At 41.5% G+C, this 21,706-nt stretch overlaps 1 protein-coding gene across 1 annotated transcript in view; it reads right to left on the bottom strand.

Moving 5' to 3' along the window:
- The window catches only part of LOC138526211 (fibrous sheath-interacting protein 2-like), a 1,971,501-nt gene that overhangs the window by 1,275,466 nt on the left and 674,329 nt on the right, over positions 1-21,706 (bottom strand). The window contains exon 4 of the mRNA XM_069636679.1: positions 7,317-21,579. Coding sequence (XP_069492780.1) covers positions 7,317-21,579 — 14,263 coding nt within the window. The remainder of the gene's footprint in view (positions 1-7,316; positions 21,580-21,706) is intronic.

The following is a 21,706-nucleotide window of genomic DNA, read 5'->3' on the forward strand; positions in this document are numbered from 1 at the left end:
CAGGCAGGCAGGCAGCAGAAGATGGCACGTGGGAGGCTGCTCGGGGTACTGGGGGGCAGTAATTCGGCCTTCTGGGCAGGAGCGTGGTCTTCCGTGTGTTTTCGCGTGGCCAGCTTGATACGGAGTGATTTGGCACGTGAAAAATCTGCACGTCAGCGTGTAATTCGAGGAAAGGCCCTTAGCGCGTAAGCGCGTCAGCACGCGTACGCGATTTCATTGGACCAAAGGCCCTTACAGCGTAAGCGCGTCTGTGACGTTTTGCGCACAGGCGTTGCCCTGGCAGGGCTTGGAGATCCCGCGTGCCTTTATGTTCTGTACGTGCTTTTCGTGCGGTGCGTGTGTTTTCCATCCGTTGGGGTTCACACGCTATTACTTCACAGCGGGTGTTGGCTACGCGTTCTACTACACGCAAGGCAGACGGTGAGTGGTACCCCACTCCCCCAGGCCCGATCGCGTGAGAAAATTCCTGCGCACCCCTGAAATACACGTACCCTGCTGAAATCGCGTGAGAAAATTCCCGCGCACCCCTGAAATACACGCGCCCAGGCTATTCGCGTGTGAAACTTCCCGCGCACCCCTGAAATACACGTACCCTGCTGAAATCGCATGTAAGACTTCCCGCGCACCCCTGAAATACACGCGCCCAGGCTATTCGCGTGTGGAACTTCCCGCGCACCCCTGAAATACACGTAGCACGCTCCCCCAGGCCCGATCGCGTGAAAAAGTTCACGCGAACCCCTGTAATACACGTAGCTCGCGATAGCTCGCTCCCCCAGGCCCGATCGCGTGAAAAAGTTCACGCGAACCCCTGAAATACAAGTAGCCCGCTCCCCCAGGCCCGATCGCGTGAAAAAGTTCACGCGAACCCCTGAAATACACGTAGCCCGCTCCCCCAGGCCCGATCGCGTGAAAAAGTTCACGCGAACCCCTGTAATACACGTAGCCCGCTCCCCCAGGCCCGATCGCGTGAAAAAGTTCACGCGAACCCCTGTAATACACGTAGCCCGCTCCCCCAGGCCCGATCGCGTGAAAAAGTTCACGCGAACCCCTGTAATACACGTATGAAAAAGTTCACGCGAACCCCTGTAATACACGTAGCCCGCTCCCCCAGGCCAGGTCGCGTGTGTGACTTCCCGCGAACCCCCGAAATACACATGCCCCGCTCGCACAATTGCTGTATGTTGCCACTTTTGTAATGCGCAGGGACGCTACCGCCTGCCTTCGTGTGGCGGACGTGTATCGGCTTGTGCGTGTCTTTCGCTGTGCGTGGCTTTGCCCTATTCGGTTCCATGAATACGTGTGGTTCCGGTGCGTGTGGGCGTTCCCTCTGCTTCCCTGCAGTACATCCCCAGTTACGCCCTTGTTTTCGCAAGTTGTTCCCCATTCCGCGCGTTACGCCCCGTGTTCCGCCCACTTTCTAGTGTATGCGCAGAGGTTGTGCGCTTTCACTGTGCGCGTCGCGCACGTCTTTCGGGATGTTGCAGTGACGTGTGCGCCATGCACGGGTTTGGCGCACATCCCGAGGAAGACACGCGCAGGGACTTCCATGAATCGCACGCGTGCGCGTGCGCCTCTTTTTTTCCGTTTGTGCCTGCTTGAGCCTGCTTGCGCCTGCTTGCGCGTAGATTTTCGGCGCACGTTTGTTCCATGAATCGGCCCCCAAGTTAAGTGTGTCTAAGGCGCTAGTATATGAATTTCATATGGAAATTGAAAACCAGGTGGGGCCTCCTCCTCTTCTTCTTCAAATATGGCAGTATTTTATTTAAGCTGAGCCGAACTTTGCTGTGGTTTGTAGAATGAACCATCCGGCTCTGACAGAACTAGTATTGGATCCTCTATTAACCATCTGCGCACCGATGGGCCTGACTCCAACACTGCCGGCGCCAATGTTATCAGCATGGCACCAATGCCAATAGTGCTGTAGTTTTAGAAACCTTGGCTGCAGATCTGTCTTTACCCGGCATCACAGTCGTCGACTCAGAGGCCATCAACACTGATGTCACTGGTGGCTTAGTAGACTTCACTGACTTTTTACGTTTTTAACTGGGGCCCAAGCTCTGAGGGTAAGGGAGGGTTGTTGGCTGTTACCTTTTTTGCCTCCTGTTATTTATGTCTTCTGAATCATGCTCAAAAACCTTTTGTATAGACACCCTAAATGTCTCTCATTATTCCGGGGTCGAAGAAGCAGCACAAAATATAGATATCTTATTCGACTCCTTCGTCCTCGATCTTGAGTGGCGCCTTTTATGCTTCCTCAAAGAGTTAGAAGAGTGCACCCCAGAAGAAGAAGAGCCCCTCAAGTAGGGAACGTTTTTCCACTTTTCTTTTCTTATCTTTTCTCATTCCTCCAGTCAGTCTGGGGTTGCTAGGGTTTAGACTTTGGATTTATTCTCGTCTTGAAGGAGGCTATGAAATGACTTGCTACTCGTTCCCTGGCAGACTTGGGTGTCATGATCTGACAGGATTCGCACCCATCCATGTCATGGTCTTTCCCAAGGAAGAAAATACACTAGGAATGCTGATCTGTTACTGACATTGGGTGAAATAAGTAGGTATGCGTGCCTATATATATGTACAAAGGATGTTACTTGTTACTTCTGGTGCTTTGTTGTCACTTAAGCAGTACGAGCACCCCCTGGGAGCATTAATGAGTTTCTGTCTGAGCCTGGAGATTTTTCTAAAAGAAGCATTGCCAATGCCATCAGGTTTGCCTTTTGTGTAGGCTTGGGGAAAGAATTTGCCAGTCAGTGCTTTAATCGGACATTATTGGTAGCCAAAACTTGTTTTTAACAGGACTTCAGTGAAGGACATGCATACTGCTTATAATTAAAGTGGATGAAGACACACTTGGTTAAGACATGTTTATTACACCAGTATAACATTTGTGGCTCAAATTAAGCTATTAACTCTCAGAAGACTGCTTTGAAATAACACTGTGAGCACTTTGAGCACAACGTTTGATGTTACAGCTTGATAAGGCTAGCTCAAAGAGATCCAAAGAGGATGTTTTCTGGGCAGGCAGGGGCAGGAAGTGGGTGGGATTGGCCAGAAGGATTAGATTGACAATGGACAGTCAATGGGTGGGTAAATAAACTGTGTCTCCTCACGTCATCTCCTTCCTAGCAGAGGACAAAAGATATGGTAACATCAGACTACAAAGAAAAATGTGAAATACCAAGGGCCTAGACTGACTTCAATAAAAGGGAACTTGTAGATAGACAGAGTTAGTCCCCGTGCATATTTGGAACAAGTTACTTACCTGTAACTGTTGTTCTCCAGCATGGGTCTGGCATGGATACACATGCTCATGAATATTCCCCGTCGTCAGGCTGGGAATCCTAGGTAATGAAAAAATCAGTATCAGTTTCGTTTCTGATCTGACTTTCGTAGTAGTAACCAATCACTGATTTCTGTGTCATACTGACCACAGCCAATGACTGCCCTCTCCCTAAGCCCCGCCTCTGGCAGCCATCCTCAGATTTGGTAGCACGTGAAGTGGCAGTATGACCAAGTGAAGAGCCGCAGAGGGGTAGGAGGGAGGGTTCGCATGTGAATCCATGCCAGACCCATGCTGGAGAACAACAGTTACAGGTAAGTAACTTGTTCCTTCTCCAGCATGGGGTCTGGCATGGATTCACATGCTCATGAATAAGAGAATACATAGCAGTACACACATGCACAACCACGGGAGGTGGCAACAGGCTCAACATTAAGCAATACAACAACTCAACATTAAGCATCTCTTACCTCCTCACCAGGCACACCTTAGGCGAACAGGTTGCGCAGCACTGCTTGGCCGACCCCGGACTCCTCCCTGGAATCCCGGTCGACGCAGTAGAACTTCGTGAAGGTGTGCGTCGACCTCCACGTAGCAGCCCTGCAGATGTCCAGCAGGGGCACACCAGATAGGAACGCCGTGGTAGCTGCGATCGCTCTGGTGGAATGGGCTCTCGGACGGCCGGGCAGCGGTCGGTTTGCCAACCGATGACAGTACATGATACAGCCGGAGAGCCATCTGGAAATGGAAGCCTTTGAGAGAGCCTTCCCCTGATTGACAGGTCCAAAGTTCACAAAAAGTTGTGACGTCTTCCGAAAGCTCTTTGTGCGGTCCACGTAGAACTTCAGCGCTCTAGCCACATCCAGCGAGTGCAAAGTCCTTTCAGCGGGCGACGAAGGCGACAGGAAGAAAACAGGCAACACCAAGGGTTCGTTGAGGTGGAAGTCCGACGGCACCTTGGGCATGAAGGAGGGGTGCGTCCTGAGCACTACCCTCGTGTCGTGAAAAGTCAAGTACGGGGGCCTGCAGGAAAGGGCCTGGATCTCTCCCACTCGTCGTGCAGAGGTGATGGCCACAAGGAACGCTGTTTTCCACGACAAGAACTTCAATGAAGCTGAGTGCAGAGGCTCGAACGGAGGTCCCAGGAGCTTGGTCAGCACCACGTTGAGCTCCCACGCCGGGGCCGGCGCCTTCACCGGCGGGAACGATCTGAACAGTCCCTTCATGAATTCCTTCACCAGACGATGAGACCACAAGGACGTCCGTCCCGTGGTTCTGGTGTATCGGGAGACCGCAGCAAGATGAATCTTGATGGAAGCGTGCGCTAGTCCAGCCTTGGCCAGCGTCAGTAGGTACGGCAGTACTTGCGGAGCCGTAATCCGTAGAGGGTTAATCTTCTATGCGTGGCACCAGACAGAGAACCTCTTCCATTTGTGTCCGTAGCATTTAAGAATTGAGGACGCCCTGGCCTTTGCAAGAACCTCTCTGCAGTCGGCCGGTATGTCGTAACCTCCAAACTCTAGCGCTGCAGGAGCCAGGCCTGCAAGTTCAGCGACTTCGGGTCGTGATGGAGGATGGCACCTCCTTCCCTGGAGAGAAGATCCGCGTCCACTGGCAGCTTGATTGACAGGGACGCTGACAAGTCCAGAAGGTCCGGGAACCATATCTGCCTCGGCCACTCGGGTGCAACGAGTATCATCCTGCACCGTGACTTCTTGAGCTGGTTGATGAGCCGGATCAGCAACGGCAAAGGAGGGAACGCGTACAGAAATAGGCCCTCCCAGGGGAACGAGAAAGCATCGCCCATGCTCCTCGGCTGAGGAAACCTGCTGGCGAACCTCCGGCACTTGGAGTTCGTCGCCGTCGCGAACAGATCGATCTGGGGTGTGCCCCAGCGTCGGAAGAGGCGGTCCACTAGATCCTGTCGTAGTTCCCACTCGTGGCACGAGCGCAGCTCTCTGCTGAGCGAGTCGGCGATGGTGTTTTTTATTCCTGCCAGATGAAACGGCACCAGAAACATCCCTTGGACGACGGCCCAATGCCACAGATCCTGCGCCTCCTTGGACAGGGCTGGGGATCTGGTACCGCCCTGCTTCCTGATGTAGAACATGGTGGTGGTGTTGTCGGTGAAGATCCTCACCACCTTGCCCTTGAGGGACGGAAGGAAGGACCTGAGGGCCCAAACACTGCACGGAGCTCCAGGACGTTGATATGGAGGGATTTCTCTGTCGGAAGCCAAAGGCCTCTCGCGTGCAGATTTTCGGTGTGCGCTCCCCACCCTTCCAGGGAGGCATCCGTGGTCACTGTCTTCTGGTGGCCCGGGGTCTGGAAGTCCATGCCCGCCGTCAGATGCGCGCGGGTGCCCCACCACCGGATCGCTCGTCGGAAACTCTCGTCGAGTGTGATCCTGTCCTCGAAGCTGCCCGTCGTCTGGACCCAGCGAGCGTCCAGGAACTCCTGCAACGGGCGCATCCGAAGCCTGCACAGGCGGATGAGATAAATGCAAGAAGACATCATTCTGAGTAGGGATTTGATGGACCTCACCTTGGCCGCATCCGCAACCAGCATCCGCTGCACCTTGCCCAAGATGGCCCTCGTTCTTTCCTCCGACGGCAAGGCCAGAAGCGCCAGTGTGTCGAGTTTTGCTCCCAGAAACAGTGCATCTTGCGCGGGCACCAGGTGGGACTTGGCGTAGTTTATGGAGAATCCCAGGTCCGTGAGTAGTTGGACGGTCCTCGCCGTGTGTTCCGCGGCGAGCTCCCTTGTCTTTGCTCGGATGAGCCAGTCGTCCAGGTAGGGGTAGACGTGGATCCCCTCCAGGTGCAGCCGCGCCACCATCGGTGCGAGGCACTTGGTGAACACCCTGGGTGCTGACCTCAATCCGAAGGGAAGGGCTCTGAACTGGTAGTGCCGCCCTTGGACCACGAATCTGAGAAACTTTCGGTGTCCCTTTAGGATGGGGATATGGAAGTAGGCATCCTACAAATCCAACGACGACAGGAAATCGCCCTCCTCCAGCTGACCCAGGACGTGCTGGAGAGTGACCATCCGGAACTTCTGTGCCTTGATGAATTTGTTCAGTCGTCGTAGGTCCAGGATGGGACGCCATTATCCTGTCTTCTTCTTCACGAGGAAGTATCTTGAGTAAACTCCGGAGCGCCCTCAAAGGTCTTAGAAGACCGCTCAGACTTCTTCTTCTTTTTCTCGCCTGACGGGCTCTTTCCTTCCAGCCAGTTGGCGAGATGCAGATGGCGGTCCTTTATGGTCCGCTCCGACATGTTCCCGCAAAATGCACAGCCCTTCTCCACGTGCGTCTTGTCCTCATGCAGGCAGTAGAGGCAAAGGGAGTGTTCGTCCTCCTTGAAGACATTCTGAAGCTGGCATGCAGGGCAGACCCTGAACAACTTCCCGGGCGTCGAGCTTCCCTTCTCCTGGGCCATGTCCGAGATGGGCCTGAGAAAGTTCTGGAGTCCTCCAAAAGCGTGGCTTGACGAAATCTTCACCCTTGAGGGGCGTAGAAGAATCCGACACGGGTCCCCGTTGATCGGATATAGAAACGGTGGAGCTTGAGCCTCTTTGACCGAAAAAAGAGAGAATTTTCCTATGAAAAAAGCACAAAAACGCACTAAAGCTCAAGAGCAATAGCACGAGGATCCCAACACTTGAACGTGCGGTAAAAATCTGAGGATGGCTGCCAGAGGCGGGGTTTAGGGAGAGGGCAGTCATTGGCTGTGGTCAGTATGACGCAGAAATCAGTGATTGGTTACTACTACGAAAGTCAGATCAGAAACTAAACTGATACTGATTTTTTCTTTACTGAGGATTCCCAGCCTGACGACGGGGAATATTCATGAGCATGTGAATCCATGCCAGACCCCATGCTGGAGAAGTAGGGGTCACCTCCAATGTTTAGCAAAATTTAACTTGGGAACATTTAAAATGGTGACATTACTGTTATAATTATTGAAAACAATATTGCTACCAAAGAAATGGGCTTTTGCTATATTTAGACCTTAAATGTCAATAATCACTGTCTTACCTCTTGTTTTGAGGAGGATTACTTGCTGAAGAACAGATGTAGCAATTTTATTCGCAAGCAAAAGAATTTCGGATGGATGTAGTCCATTACAGTCAAATGTTTTTTTCAGCGGAACATCAGAATTCAAATTTGTATCATTTTGTTCCATGTTAAATGAGAGATGATTTTCAAAATTATACAAAACAGTATCTACGATTGTTTCAGCAGTCATGTTTATTTTTACTGGAGAGACAGTTGCCCGAAATACGACATCTTGATCCATAACTTGGGATGTCATTCTATCCTTTTCTACCTTTTCCTTAGCTAAATATTCTGATCTCCTTGCATTTGATTCTGTGAGATTTGTGTCTGGATCAGCTCCTGTTAATTCAATGATTGTCCTCGGCATTTCTGTGCATTCTTCTTTTGTGTACATTTTACTGAAAGAACACTGATGTTTCCACAAATCAGATTGTGCTCTTTCTTGGAAATCATCACATATATTAGCAGTGCAGGTGCAGTATGTTACCTGAGGAAATGATGTATCAGATGCCGAGCCACTGATTTCTTTTTTGATTTGCGATTGTAAAGTCAAAGATCTCAAAAAGGATGAAATTTGATCAGCCTGGTCATCTTTGTGTTTATCCCCTTCTGTGTACATTAGATTCCCATAGAGATCTTTGAGAAAACAGTCTTGCTGGACAACATCTAAACATGTTGCACTTGAATTCCTACCTTGTGTATAATTTCTTGACAATGTGGGCAGGGACAATGCTTTTTTTGTGATATTGTCTTTTTCAAAGAAATTCCGTTTGGATACCGGGACACCTGGTGAAAGATGATATAAAAGGGTAGCCTTGGTTTTATTTATTTCACTTTCTGAATTAAATATGACTTCTGAAACATGTTTGGAAACAGAATCTTGTTCAGTACACTGTGAGCTGGAAATGCTTGGTGACATATTGTAAATATATCTTAGAGACGATGATGCTGTTGTGGTTAATATATCTGGTGTAGACAATTTTAGATGGTTGATTTTGCATTCCACTTCTTCTTCTGTTTCTGTTCCACTACATGGAACTTTTCCCAGTTCACATAAAGTATCTTTCCCCGTTATATCCACTTTAGATATATCATTTGTTTTATCCTCTGAGGGGGCATTACCTGGTGTACCTTTTATTGTTTGCAGATCGCGTTCTACTTTGGAATGCATTGCTGATTTAGAAATTAATTTAGAAAAAGATTCTTTGTTTATACCATCTGATCTTTGTTTACTGCATTGTTTACTGCATGATACTGCGTGCACATAAGATTTTGATGAAGATGGGTAAGAAGTTGGTGTACCTACAGCAAGCCCACAAATGTTTTCTGATTTTGGATAGGTGCAATAATCTGAGTGCCTTGCATTTGTTGAGAAATTTTCAGATTTAATTACTTCTTGTTGCTCACTTTGTTCTTCTGAAAGCACTTTCCAAGAACATGAATTAGGAAACTTTGCGAACATATCATTTGAAAATCGATTGCTAAGTGGAGTTGCATTTTCTGGTATGGACTTTGCAATAATTTCAGGTTTAAGCTTGTTATCTAACTCTAATATTGTGTATACATGCAAAGGCTCTTTGTTCAACATTGTGTCATGTTTGATTTTCTTTTTTTGGAGCACATGTTCTCGAAACTGTTTGGGAAGACATTTGTGTCGGCCACTAAGAATATAAGGAGTAGTTAATGAAATATCACTGACAAAACTTCTACAAGGCAAAGGACTAGCATTAATTTTTTCGGTTACACACTTTTCAACATTACCTCTTTTAGTCTGAGTTTCTAACTCATGCAGTGCAGATGCTGAAGGCACTGTTTTGGAAACATATGCATGCTCTTCCTCCGATTTTAAACAATGGATACTTTGTGAAAAGGGTTTAAAAACATCTGAGTACTTAAATGAATCTGAATTAGTTGAACTGGAGACCACATCTTTTATGTTTGATTTAAAAGGTGATGGTTTAAGAGTTTCAATACTGGATGTGGAATTCGTTATCAGATCTTTTATAGGTGACCTATTCAACTTGGATGAATGATGTCCATGGAGGTCTAGCTCTTTTCGTTTTTCTACTTTTGTAAAATGTACTTTTGCAGTGTCACACTGGGAATCATAACTATGTTTACCAGAACCTAATACTGGACTAGTATGCATATATCTTCCAGAAAGTGATGGTTTACTTGAGGAAGTATCAAAGGAAGAATTTGCAATGATGTTCGATTCAGAGTGATTATCTATCTCTATTGAGGCAAGAGCGGACGAAGGATATTCACAGAAAGCACACTCTTCAAAATGTTCCTCCTCCTTTTTACTTAACAGCTTTTCAGGGGCATTTTGGGGATCAAAATCTTTTTTTCTAAGTTTCAATAGAGCACTGCTTGCAAACATATTATGTACATTGCTTTTACAAGTTGAATTAGTAGTCACTGATCCTTGTGAAGTTATTTTTACAATGGTTGGACTAGGCTTGTCCTCCAACTCCAGTATACGAACAACTAATGATGGATCATCTTCCAAAGGATAAATCATTTTTCCACGGGATTCTCTGGACTCAGGATTGTTTGTGTCCACATTTACTCCAAAACTAATGGATGAAATATCATGTGCATAATCATGGAAAGATGGTGCACTTGGTGTCACCAAAGTACAAACAGACTTTGTAATCATGCTTTGTTTGTGTGGTGTATCCAGTTGCATTACTGTTTCTGATGTACATTTTGTAATTATGTCTGATCTGTTTTCTCTGTTCAACTCTATGTAGCACTCTGCCCTGGGAGTAAAGTTAGAATCCAAATCCAGTTCACTGGACTGTAATGGGGACATGACACACGCATAGCCTCTAGAAGAGGACGGATGTGATTTTATTATATCAGGTGTACATTTGGGGGGTTTGTCTGCCATAGGTCTACAATGAAAATCTACAATTTTTAAAAATGAGGGCACTTGTTCAGTATGTACAGGCAATTGTTTTGTACCATCTTCTTCTGAATACAGTACTGTCCCAGTGAATTGATTTGCTAAATTCCCTTGTGTAAAATTACAGTTGTTACTTTTATTGTTGTTTATTGAGACCATATCAAGTAAACAGCGATTGCAAGATGATGGCGTAGAGGGGAGATCATTTGATACAGACATCTCTACTGTGATATGTGGCTTGGGTTGTCTGTCCTCTTCAAGAGTTAACAAGAAGTGTTCAGATGGGAATCCCTTCTGTTTTCCACTTTTTTCTACCGAATACCTTTCAGATCTAGGGTTATGTCTGCATCCATGAAGAAAATATGATGTGGTTGTACTGGATATGTCATCTTTTACACAATCTTTAGAGTCTATCTGACTGAAAGGATGTGTTTCAGAAACAGGTTCTGGTAAATTTTGTGGTTCACATATTCTGTCAATTTCTACAGAATTATTTATGGACGTAAAACAATGAGGCAACAACTGTTTCTGTTGTTGCATGTCTTCCGTAAACAATACCTCTTCAGGGCAATGGTGCACAGAATCATGTGCAGAGTAATTTATTGCAAACATATTCATGGGAATATCGTATGTATGTATTCTAGGTGAAGATAACCAAGGAGTAGGTGAGTCTAGTGTAAATTTTCTACTGCCTAGATCTGGCTGACTACTCAAGTTAAATGCAAATGAAGGTGACTGGCCAGATGAATCTGACCCTTGGTATTTACATTCTTCTCCTGAATCAGATATTATCCCAGGAACATAAAGAGGTTGGCTTCTGTTCTGATGTGCCAACAACTTATTTGTTATCATCCTAACATGATCAGTTATTCCAACATCCTGAAAGGCAGACTTGCCAATATCAGCCATATCCAAAAACGCATTTGGAAAAACTTTTTGGTCTTTCATGTCAGTAATAACTGTGTTGTAATATGAACTACATATTTTCAAAATGTCATTAATTATTTCACCTGCCACAATGTTTTCTGAAATGCTGCTGAGTGGGGAGACGTCATCCTGTCTAATTTCCTTCTCAATTTCCTTTTTGATTTTTGTAAGAATGCAACTAACTATAACAGTGGCGTATGTGTTCATTTCTGAATGTAAATGGCGGACTTCTTCCATGCCATCTTTTTTGATGGTACTATTTTCCCTTTGCACAACACAAGCATCATTAACACCCACTGATTTAGTGGCTGGGTTATTGGTGAATTTGTACCTATGACCAATCTTCATAGAAGGCAATTTTTCAAAACTATTTACTTTTGTAGAAAAAGCCTTTGTTGATTCAGTTTTTTCCAAAGAAGATATACACTGATTTGAATGTTTAATTGTAACTGAAAGGTGAGAGTTAGAGAAAAGATTTAGCTGGAAGCCCACAAAAGAGTGCAATTTGCTTAAAACACTTTCAATTGTGTCTATGGCAAACCTGTCAACATCAGACCTCACATTTCCTGACCTATTATTATTAAAATTACAATACCGCAGTTCCAACAGTGAGGCACTACTTGACAGAAAATAACTACTTGCATCATTTTGTTTATAGTCACGTATTGTTTTATTATTGTTATAGTTATAATGCAGTAATTCAGCCATTGAGGAACTATTTGAAGAGGCAGACTCGTCTAAATTAATTTGCTCCTGTAGGTAAGCTTCAACAGCCGATCTGACAGAGTTTTGATCTGTAATATTATCAGAGTCTTCTTTTAGTGATTCCATTGGTACATTTGACTTGAAACAAAAATAAAGTTTTTCAAGAACTGTTTCCACAATCTCACTCGCCACTAACTTAGTTTCGGACTTGAAGACCGAATCTGCATCAGACACATCAGATAATGACTCACCTGCGACATCAACTGGTGGGAAATTGTAAATAAACTTGTTACTGATTTCCTGGAAGGAAGGCTCCTTAAAAAATGAAAGCAATGAAACAGACTGCTCTAAGGATTGTATTTTCTGAAGAACTGCACTGACAACATTTTCAGCTATGTGAAGCATGCTATGTTTTTCATTCTCTGTGAGATTTTCTTCATGATGAACAGGTGAATGACTAAACATTTCTTCGATAGGAATTATGTCTTCTAGTTTGCATGTAGAATTGTCTATCTGGCCACTTTCAATGTGCATGCTACTCGATATATCATATACATCTTTTAGAACTGGTTCAGATTCTTGTCTGAATTCTTTTTGCAATTCAATATTAAACTCCGGTTTGGTGATGGCAGTTTCCACTAAGTGGTAAGGCACTGTAGGAGCTTCAAATTGCAAGTCTGCATCTGAAAGTTGTCTAGGCATTTGAAAAATCCTTTCGGCCATTCTACTTTGCAAAGAATATTTTGTCTCATAGTCTGTGTCACACACACGCTCATTCATGTCAGTTAAATTGTTGACAATAGGAAAGCTATCTGCAACACTCAAGGTTTGATCTGTAGGTAACCTTAATTTTTTAAATGATCTGGCATCTTTCTGAGAAGCTATCAGGTCCCTATATTCACAACACAACTCCTTTAAAATAGTATCAACTATATTATTTGCCTTGCTGGTTTCATTGAAATGTAAACTGTAATCACTAAATGCCCTTCTCTGAAAATTGTCTTTATTCATTTCATGTTTAATTATTCCTAAAATATGTGTTATGACATCTTTTGCATACAGTTCTAATTCTTCTTTTGACAAACGAGTCTGAGATAGATCTGATTCATAGTCTTCTACCTGAGTACTGCCTGAGATAACTAAGAGTTCTTTGTCTAATTTGAAATCAGACAACATAACCTCAACTTTCGGCTCTGATATGTTATAAGAAGCATCATTAGAGAACATCTGAAACTGTGCTTTATGCATGTGTTCCGACTTATTATTTTGCTGAACATTAAACACAGATAATTTACATTCTGGAATATCTTCCAAATGGATCTCAGATCTAGAAAGTGGTTCCAGTTTAGGGACAGCAAAAGATGCAATCTTTGCCATTACTGTTTGGACTAACTCTCCACTAATTGAAGCAAAGTGTGCTGAAGACACTCTCTCACCAGCAAGTTGTAAAGAAGATAAAGTATCTGTAATCTGCTGTGCATTTGAATTACTTGTAAAATAAAGTTTCCTTGCTGGCTTTCGAACCAACATGTTGTCCTCCTCTCGGTTATCTGTTTCAACTGGTTCATTTAAGCACTGTTTAGCAGTAGTTAATATGTCTTCTTTATCATACATATGTTCTGCTCCTGTTTGTGTTCCTCTACTAGTACTTTCATTTTCATTAATAACCCAATATACTTTTTGGAGTACTGTTTCAACTATGTCATTTGCTGCAGACTGAACAAGTGATTTTGAGGTTGTTGCTGCCAGAGCCACATCAGCTTGATTTTCTTCTGGCAATTGATCCTTGTTGAAGTAAAGGAGAGAGTGTGGTAGGTGACCCACATCCATCATTATTCTCTGATGTACCTCATTTAAAACATCTTCAACTGTATTGAGTAACTGAGATTTATTTGAAATTTCACTTGATATTTCTGGGTAACCAGGTACACATGTTAGAGTGCTTTTCATAAAACAGGTATCAGGAATTTCATACATTCCTTCATTTGCAAGGACTCTTCCATGAGGTCCAATAACAGTAATGACTGCACATTTGTTGAACTTTTCATCAGATAAAGCCTCCAAAATGTTATCAACAATTTCATTTGCTGTGACATTCTGTTCAAGTGAAATATTTACACCTGAATATATATGTTGGACCTCTTGGTCTAAATCTTTTTTTATGACTCTCAAAACACTACTAGTCAATTTTTCTGCATATGTATTTAACATATTTTGTGACATGTGAATGGTTGATATTCCTTCATCTTCTTCCCCAAAGGGTTTGTAAATACTTATCTTAACATTAGGCTCTTTTAGGGAAGAAGAGAGGGTTTGTTGATGTGTAGCATTCTGCATTCTTTGATTCATAGAATATTGTGTGTTTTGAACCTGGTTGGTGTCTGTGATGTCACTTGCAGCCATTAGTTTATGTCTACCTAGGTTATCACTGCTACTTGTGGTGTCCAATTTTAATGTGGCAAAAGACTCCAATCTCATGAACACAGTTTTAATAATGCGTTCAGCAGCAACATTAAACTCTGATGGAAATAAATCTTCTAGAGAATCCTGACAAATCTCAGCTGAGGGTAGTTGGTGCTCAACACATGGTGATGATCCCTTTGCAAGGACACCTGCAATAATAGCAGAGCTCACATTTTCAAGCACTATGTCTACCATATCATGGGCAAAGATATCAATCTCAGATTGTGATAGGAGCGATCTTTGCATAGTTTTCTCTGCTTTGTCATTGATTGCCTTAGATGCATGCATCTCTTTGGGAGGATCCTGCATATTTGCAGGAATTAATTCAGGAAAGGGTTGGTCATGATCAAATTCACCCATCACTCTTTGACACATGTCATTCAAAACACTTTCAACAAAATCAACTATTTGTACTTCAAGTTCTTCCTTATACTCATTTTTTTTCCCAATCATCTTTTCTAAAACACTCTCTTGTAAAATATAACTTTGGGGCTCGGAAAAAGGCCTGTCATTCTCTGTGAGAGTTGCCTGTTTATTTTCTGCGCTATCAAGAGATTCACGTTCCTTAACTTCAAGAAATGGTGACTCAACAGAAGGTTCTGGTAAAACAAACGGACAAGATTCTGGTAATACTAAATCCGTCTGGTCAGTTGGTTTTTCAAATGGTGAATTAGGCACATCCGTCAGGTCATGTTGGCTAAAAATAGTCTCAACATCCACTGACGTTTTGCTTTTCGTATCGAAAATGACATTATATAATACAGTATCAACTATTTTGGCAGTTGCAAAATGTTCATACAGAGAGGAACTGTTCACCCAGGAAACAACATGTGCTATTTCTTTATCTAACCTGCTTTTTAGAATGTTCAAAATTAAATTGGCTATTTCTGCAGCATAATGTTTTACTTCTTTGACCCGAGACAGCATCATGGATGAAACTGCAGATTTCACTTCGCTTTTAATTATAGAAATGCTATTTTGGCAACGATCAGCTGAAATACCAGAAGATTTATGTCTATGCACGTGTGTGGCCTTATTGGTCTTTTCTTTTGTCTTTTTGTTTGTATTTTCAATATTTAAAAGGGATTCCAACTTGTAAACAACAAATGTCTCTAGCTTAGTTATTATGCTTTTAATTACATCCTCAATAATAATTGAAACCTCCTCTTCTGAACAATGCTGTGTTTTAGTTAGGGGGGCTTTGCTCTGCTGCTTTGCAAAAGAAGATTGTTGCATGTCAGTTCCTGAATCCTCAAGAACTGTATCAGTGCTTGGTGATGAGGACTGGGGATCACTATGTTTTATTTCAAACAGTGACGTGATGAATTTGGTTCTGTCTTTTTCTTTAATATCATGCACTTGAAAGAATTCACAAAGAATTTTTTTTCGTGTAAGACCTGCCTGTTCTGTGGAGACTGCATATTGCACCTTTTGAAGCACAAGGTCCACCATGTCACTGGAAAAAAAAGTAACATCTGACTTTGAAATAGGCATTTGTGAGCTGAGCATAGTAATTGACTTACACACATTCTTAGAAAGTGGTAAAACATATTCATGTTGTTGGGCAGATACATCATGCTTTCTTTGATGTGAGAAACTACGTGATAGGCAATGTATATCTGCGATCAGTTGCTTGAACATTGCATTTAATAGATCTTCAACCGCACTGTGTAAAATAGATTTTTCATTTTCACTGAAGTCAGGATTTCTTTGCAATATCCTGCCTAAGAAACCTTCTTTGATGATACCATGATGTGGATTTAAGTTTGATGAGTGGTTTGCTGGCCATGTTGTTTCAGCTCTGTGATGTACTGCATTTCCTCTACTCTTTTTGCCTGCATATTCCATCACATGCTGTTCACTTTCTACATCTGTTACTTTCCCTTTAGCTAAAACCGCACATTTATCAGATGTAATTAAATAAGACTGTTTAATAGCAGCTGAAACTAAGTCATGCACATCATCCAGTTCTTTATCTGTAATGTGACTTTTAGCAAGCTGTTTATCACATTCATTTTCAGTATATTTGCAATTACAAGAAAGAAATTCTAAAATTGAATTAAGAACTCGACTTGTTATAATGTTTTCATGAAAAGAAGAAATACTTGATGGTGATAGTATGGTTTGCACATCTTTGCCTAATTTATGCATAATGTCTTGCAAAATGGTATTAGCCACTTCCTTTGCATAAGCATGGAGTTTAGCGTATGCCAGATTACCTTTTGAGGATTTCTTTAATTTCCAGGTTTTGATGTTACTGGAGGATACATTGAGGTTTACTAGAGATTCTGAACTTTTTGCAGTTAGAGCCTGCGATATTTCTTTTGGAGACAACTTCATCTTTTGGTCTTTAAGTTCTTCGTGGGATGCAGAGAAGGTTGTTGACATTAAAGGCTTTGATTGAGGCTGATCCTCTGGACAAAAGAGAGACTCAACCTTTGAAGTAGCATAATGTGTTAATTCCCTGAAGACTGTTTTAACAATATCTTCACTAATGTCAAATGTAGTAGATGTTGCTCCAGCTGTTATCTTCTGGGAAAAAAAATCAGTTTCTTCTTTTAAACATATTTCTTTTGAAGGTTTTAGTACCTCACTGCAAACTAAATTGTCAGTCTGTATATCATCATGAAAAGCTTCATATTTGTGTGTGTTTTCATTTGGCATCACATCCGGAGATGAAATTAATGCAAGCACCTCATCAGTTATTAGATCACCAGTTGTTGACAAATCACTAGGTTCTCTTGACAAGTTTGTTTCATAAATACCTGAACTTGCTACTATGGCAGAATGTAATTTCTGAAATATAATTCTAAGTATGCCATCTGTAACCACTGTCAATTCAGATTCAGACACCAATGCACCTTGTGTTTCATCATTTAATTTAATGAAGGCATCTGAAACTAATTGTTTATAAGATCTGCTCGTCTTACTTGGATGTGTAAGTGGAAGTGGTAAAAGCAGTAGGTCTATCAGCATTCCATGAAAGAATTCACTTAAAATTCTTTGAACAAAATTAATTATTTGAGATGTTTGTTGGTTCTTGATGTCTGCCTCAATTTTTCTAAATGATTTTTCTAATATCTGTCCTTGAATACTCGTTGACATGATGGCAATGGGAACCTTTGATGAATCTGCATTCATGTGGAATATAGGTTCTGTATTTTCAGAATCTTTTGTTATGCCAGAAGTAGTTTCATTGAATGTTTCTGCAGCTACGTTTTGTAATACTGAATCAACAAGGTTTTTAATTGTTCTTTTTCCTTCAAAAGAATTAATAATACCCAAGACAATACTTTGAGTGCTGCCTTCTAACTTATCTTGAATAACTTTCAGAATAAAATGAGAAACCTTTTTTGCATTTACATATAATTTAGAATGCAAAGGTGTTTTATGGATGTTCATTTGGGGAAAATAGGTGGACTTGCTTAAATATCCTGATATATTGTCATTTTTATCATCAACTTCATGTGTAGGCTTTGCAGATGTGTGATCAAATCTATTTAACCGTCCATCTTGTAGGGTAAGACACACTTTCACTTGATCTTCTGTTGGAAAAGCAACTTCACTTAACGATTTTCTTTTATTTGTGGGGTAAAAGCAGTTAAGTTTTGAAATTGCAAAACCCTCAAGCCTATAAAGAACTGTTTTTACAATATCTTCAGCAATTCTGGGACAGTCAGAAAGAGACAAGTGTGTTGTTGGTTTCACGTCTAAATGTTTCATTTGGCCAACAGATCTTTCCTGGCCACCAGTCTGTCCTTTTTCAGATAGAACATTTCTTTCCTGTGTTGAACTGTCATCAATTACTTCTCTTTCTTTCACTGAAGTCACAACTCCTGCTTTGTGCATGTCGACCAATAAAGTGAGGTCATTTGCTTTAATTGTTTCTTTGCAAGCAAGGACTGCAGAGCATAGAGTTTCAAAAACATCTTTAACAATTTCTTTAGAAACAAAATCAATATCTGATTGAAGTAATTCATTATTTACATGTGGAAACTCTGTTAGTATTTCAGTATTTTTCAGTAAATATGGTTCAGAACATATCTTTGTGGGTTTTCTGGAATAGGTACTGAAGTATGTGACATAAAAAGGATGTTCTACGCTTGTCATTATTCTCAAAAACATATCTTGTACAATTTCACCAACATTGCGCAACATCCAATTTTTTGTTTTCTCACTGCCTTCTCTAAGAACCTCATTAAATATTCTGTGTATTATACATTCACCTGCAGTACATTCTTGTGATGGTGTAGACATTCCTTGATGATCATATGAAGTTGAGTGAACTTTATAATTTTCATTGGTTATAATCTCCAGAACACAATTTACAAACATGCTTATGAAACTTCTGTCATTGTGTAATGAAATGCTAGCATTTAACCCTGTTGTTTTCTCTTGTTTGCATGCCATTAATGATGCAGCACCTTTATTTGGGAGATGTCTCATAACAGGGTCTTTGGTAGCATACACATTCATAACTTCTGGGGTTTTTGCAATTGGACTTTGCTGATAGTTAGTAATGTCTAATGTATTGCTGATAATGCTTAAAAGCGTGGAAGCTACTTTTTGGGCATACGCATTTAACTCTGGTAATTGGTCAGATGTCACCGGGTTTTCTACAATCGTAATTGGTATTTCATTTTGATCTTCATTTGCTTGTCTTTGCTGTATATTTTCACTATGGACTTCATGAAAAAAATACGACTTTACTTTTACATTTACAAATTTTTCCAGTTTTGTTAAAATCATTTGAATGATTTGTTCAGAAATCACAAGCTCTTTAGAGGTAGATACATTTATTTTGGATTCCTGTAAGTAATTTGGCGCTAGTGTGCAGATTCCTGCATATCCTTCAGGTGTCAATTCAGGAAAAGGCCTACATTTTGCATAAATAGTAGATTTGCTTAGTTCTCCTATGACACCTGCGGAATCTTTTCCTTGAAACAACAATTGAATTGCATCTTCTCTTTTTGTATGGCTAGATGTTGTTTCATTCGTTGTAGCCACATGAAGGATCTTAAGCAAAGATTCAACTATATCATGAACTAATAAACTGGCATCAGAAACTGACACTAGGCTATTGTTGATCATTTCGTTTTGCCATTTTACACAAGACTCACTCAATTCAGATTTCTGATAAAAAATCAGCCATTCTTTATTATCAACCGCTGGAAGGTAGTTGCACATATCTTTCATGATTTGTGACAACATTTCACTGATAACATCTTCAGTCGCTTTTAACAGTTGACAGATTTCTTCCTGTCGATTAGGCAACCAATGGTGTTTTCCTAACTCAGCTAAAAAACAATCTTTTGCTTTTATGATTTGTTTATTTGTTTCAGTTATTTCCCCAATAAACTCTGTTTCACTTGTTGAAGGTTTCTTGTGAAATATAGACAACTTTCTAGAATTTTGACCAAAACAGTCATATTTCTCGTGAGATAAAGTTGTCTTGTTATCTGATTGTTTCGTCACAGATGAATGCAATTTGCACTTAGAAACTGCCCCTATGTCTTCATGTTCTTCTTCTGAATATATCACCATTCCAGGGACATTAGCAGGCAAAATTGTCATTCGATGTCTCTCTTGCATTTTTGGCAGTTTACAAGGAGTAAATGGTAGTATTGACTTCTGACCATCGGGTGTTCCATCTACCATTTCCAGTTCTGAATTTTGCAATTTCCCTGCTTTGTCAGTGTCTTTGCAAGTGCCACTATCCATGTCATATAAAATATCCTTAACAAAGCCACTCAGACTACTGCCTTTTTCAGAATGACACACTTTACTGTGTGGTGCCTCATCAACTATGCTCCCATCAAGGTCACTTACAATGAAGTTAAGTACAGAAGAAATTAGTTCCTCAACATGGAGATATACCTTTGAGTGTGAAGAATCTACCTTCAAAGCTGATTTTTGTATTTCTTCCTTTACAACCTGTTTTGCAAAATCAGAATGTACAGTTTCTGCTGCTGCGGTTGATTCAATGGTGGCTATCATTTCAGCATTATTGCTTTCTTTTGACAAACAAGTTTCAGTTGATGGTTCTATTTCATTTATTAGTTCTTTCTTAACAGTAGCAAAATCTTCCAATTTACCTAAAACTAATTGGACAATCTCATCTGCACTCTCGGGTACACAAGAGGGTTTTTCAGACATCTCAGTAAGAAACTTTTTATATAGTTCAATATATTCTGACTGGTTTGTTGCACCAAGATAATCCTTTGTTAGTAAACCAGTATATTCTTCTTCAACAACAGACTGCAACTTGTCAAGAATATTGTCAACTATATCCTCAGCTGTAGATATAACTTCAAGTTTCGCTTTGAAATTTTCCAATGCTGTCTTTTCCGTAATATCAGAAAGAGGCCCAGCTGGATGCACCTTAAAAGTTGTTTCTATGTTTGTGGATGGTTGAACATGGCACACAGGATACTCTGTTTCATTAATTATTGGCCCACTAATATCACCTGTTATTTTTTGAAAAACAACTCCTAAGATATCTTCGGCTGTGTCGGTTAAATAAAATTTCAAATCCTGAAAAACCTTAGAAATATTATCTCTCTCAGATAATGACTTATCAATTTGATCAAGATTAGGCTGATCTACAATTGCATCATCACTTTCTGCAGCAAGCTCCTTATGAGTAGGAAGTGTTGGAGAAAATCGTGTCGAACAAGTGACCTTTCCTTGTTTTCCTGAAGCAATGTTTGATTTTGAATCATGCATTTTGATTTCCTTTTCTTTAAGTTCATGTTGTAGCTCAATTGCACCAGATTCCAAAATATCTGAAGGAACATCAAGTTTTAAATCCATCACAGGCACTCTCAATGTTTTCAATGACCTATCTTGCTGCAAATGAGGAACAGCACACTCTGAACCAGACATATCTGTACTTCTAGAAGACTCCGTTATAGCCATATCAAGAGATGGTGTAGCAATGGAATGTACCATCTTTTCCATAGCTCTTGCTTGGTGTTTCAGGTCTGAATGTGTAAAACCGACCTTCCTTGAAGTGCAAAGTGGATGGCTTTCAGATATTTTACTGCTTTCTTCACTCTGTGGACTAGAAATAGTGTTGTCAACAGAAGATAGGAATGACTCATCTGATATTGTGTATACTTTTGTACGCAGTCTCTCCTCATACATTGAGATGGCTGGATATAAAATACTTATCACTGTGCTGACAACCCAGATCACTACACTTTGAGCTATATTTTTCAGTTCTTCTGGAGAGACCTGTCACACAAAAAAACAAATGTTACTTTCTAAAATTTAAGTGACAACTAATGTTGTTTGTATTAATATGACATTGTTTAAAATGCAAGGATTCATTAAACAACTAATGCCAGATTTGGAAGACCAA

Source organism: Ambystoma mexicanum, chromosome 7p, assembly GCF_040938575.1.
Source record: "Ambystoma mexicanum isolate Mex_15411 chromosome 7p, UKY_AmexF1_1, whole genome shotgun sequence".
NCBI classification, from domain to species: Eukaryota; Metazoa; Chordata; class Amphibia; order Caudata; family Ambystomatidae; genus Ambystoma; species Ambystoma mexicanum.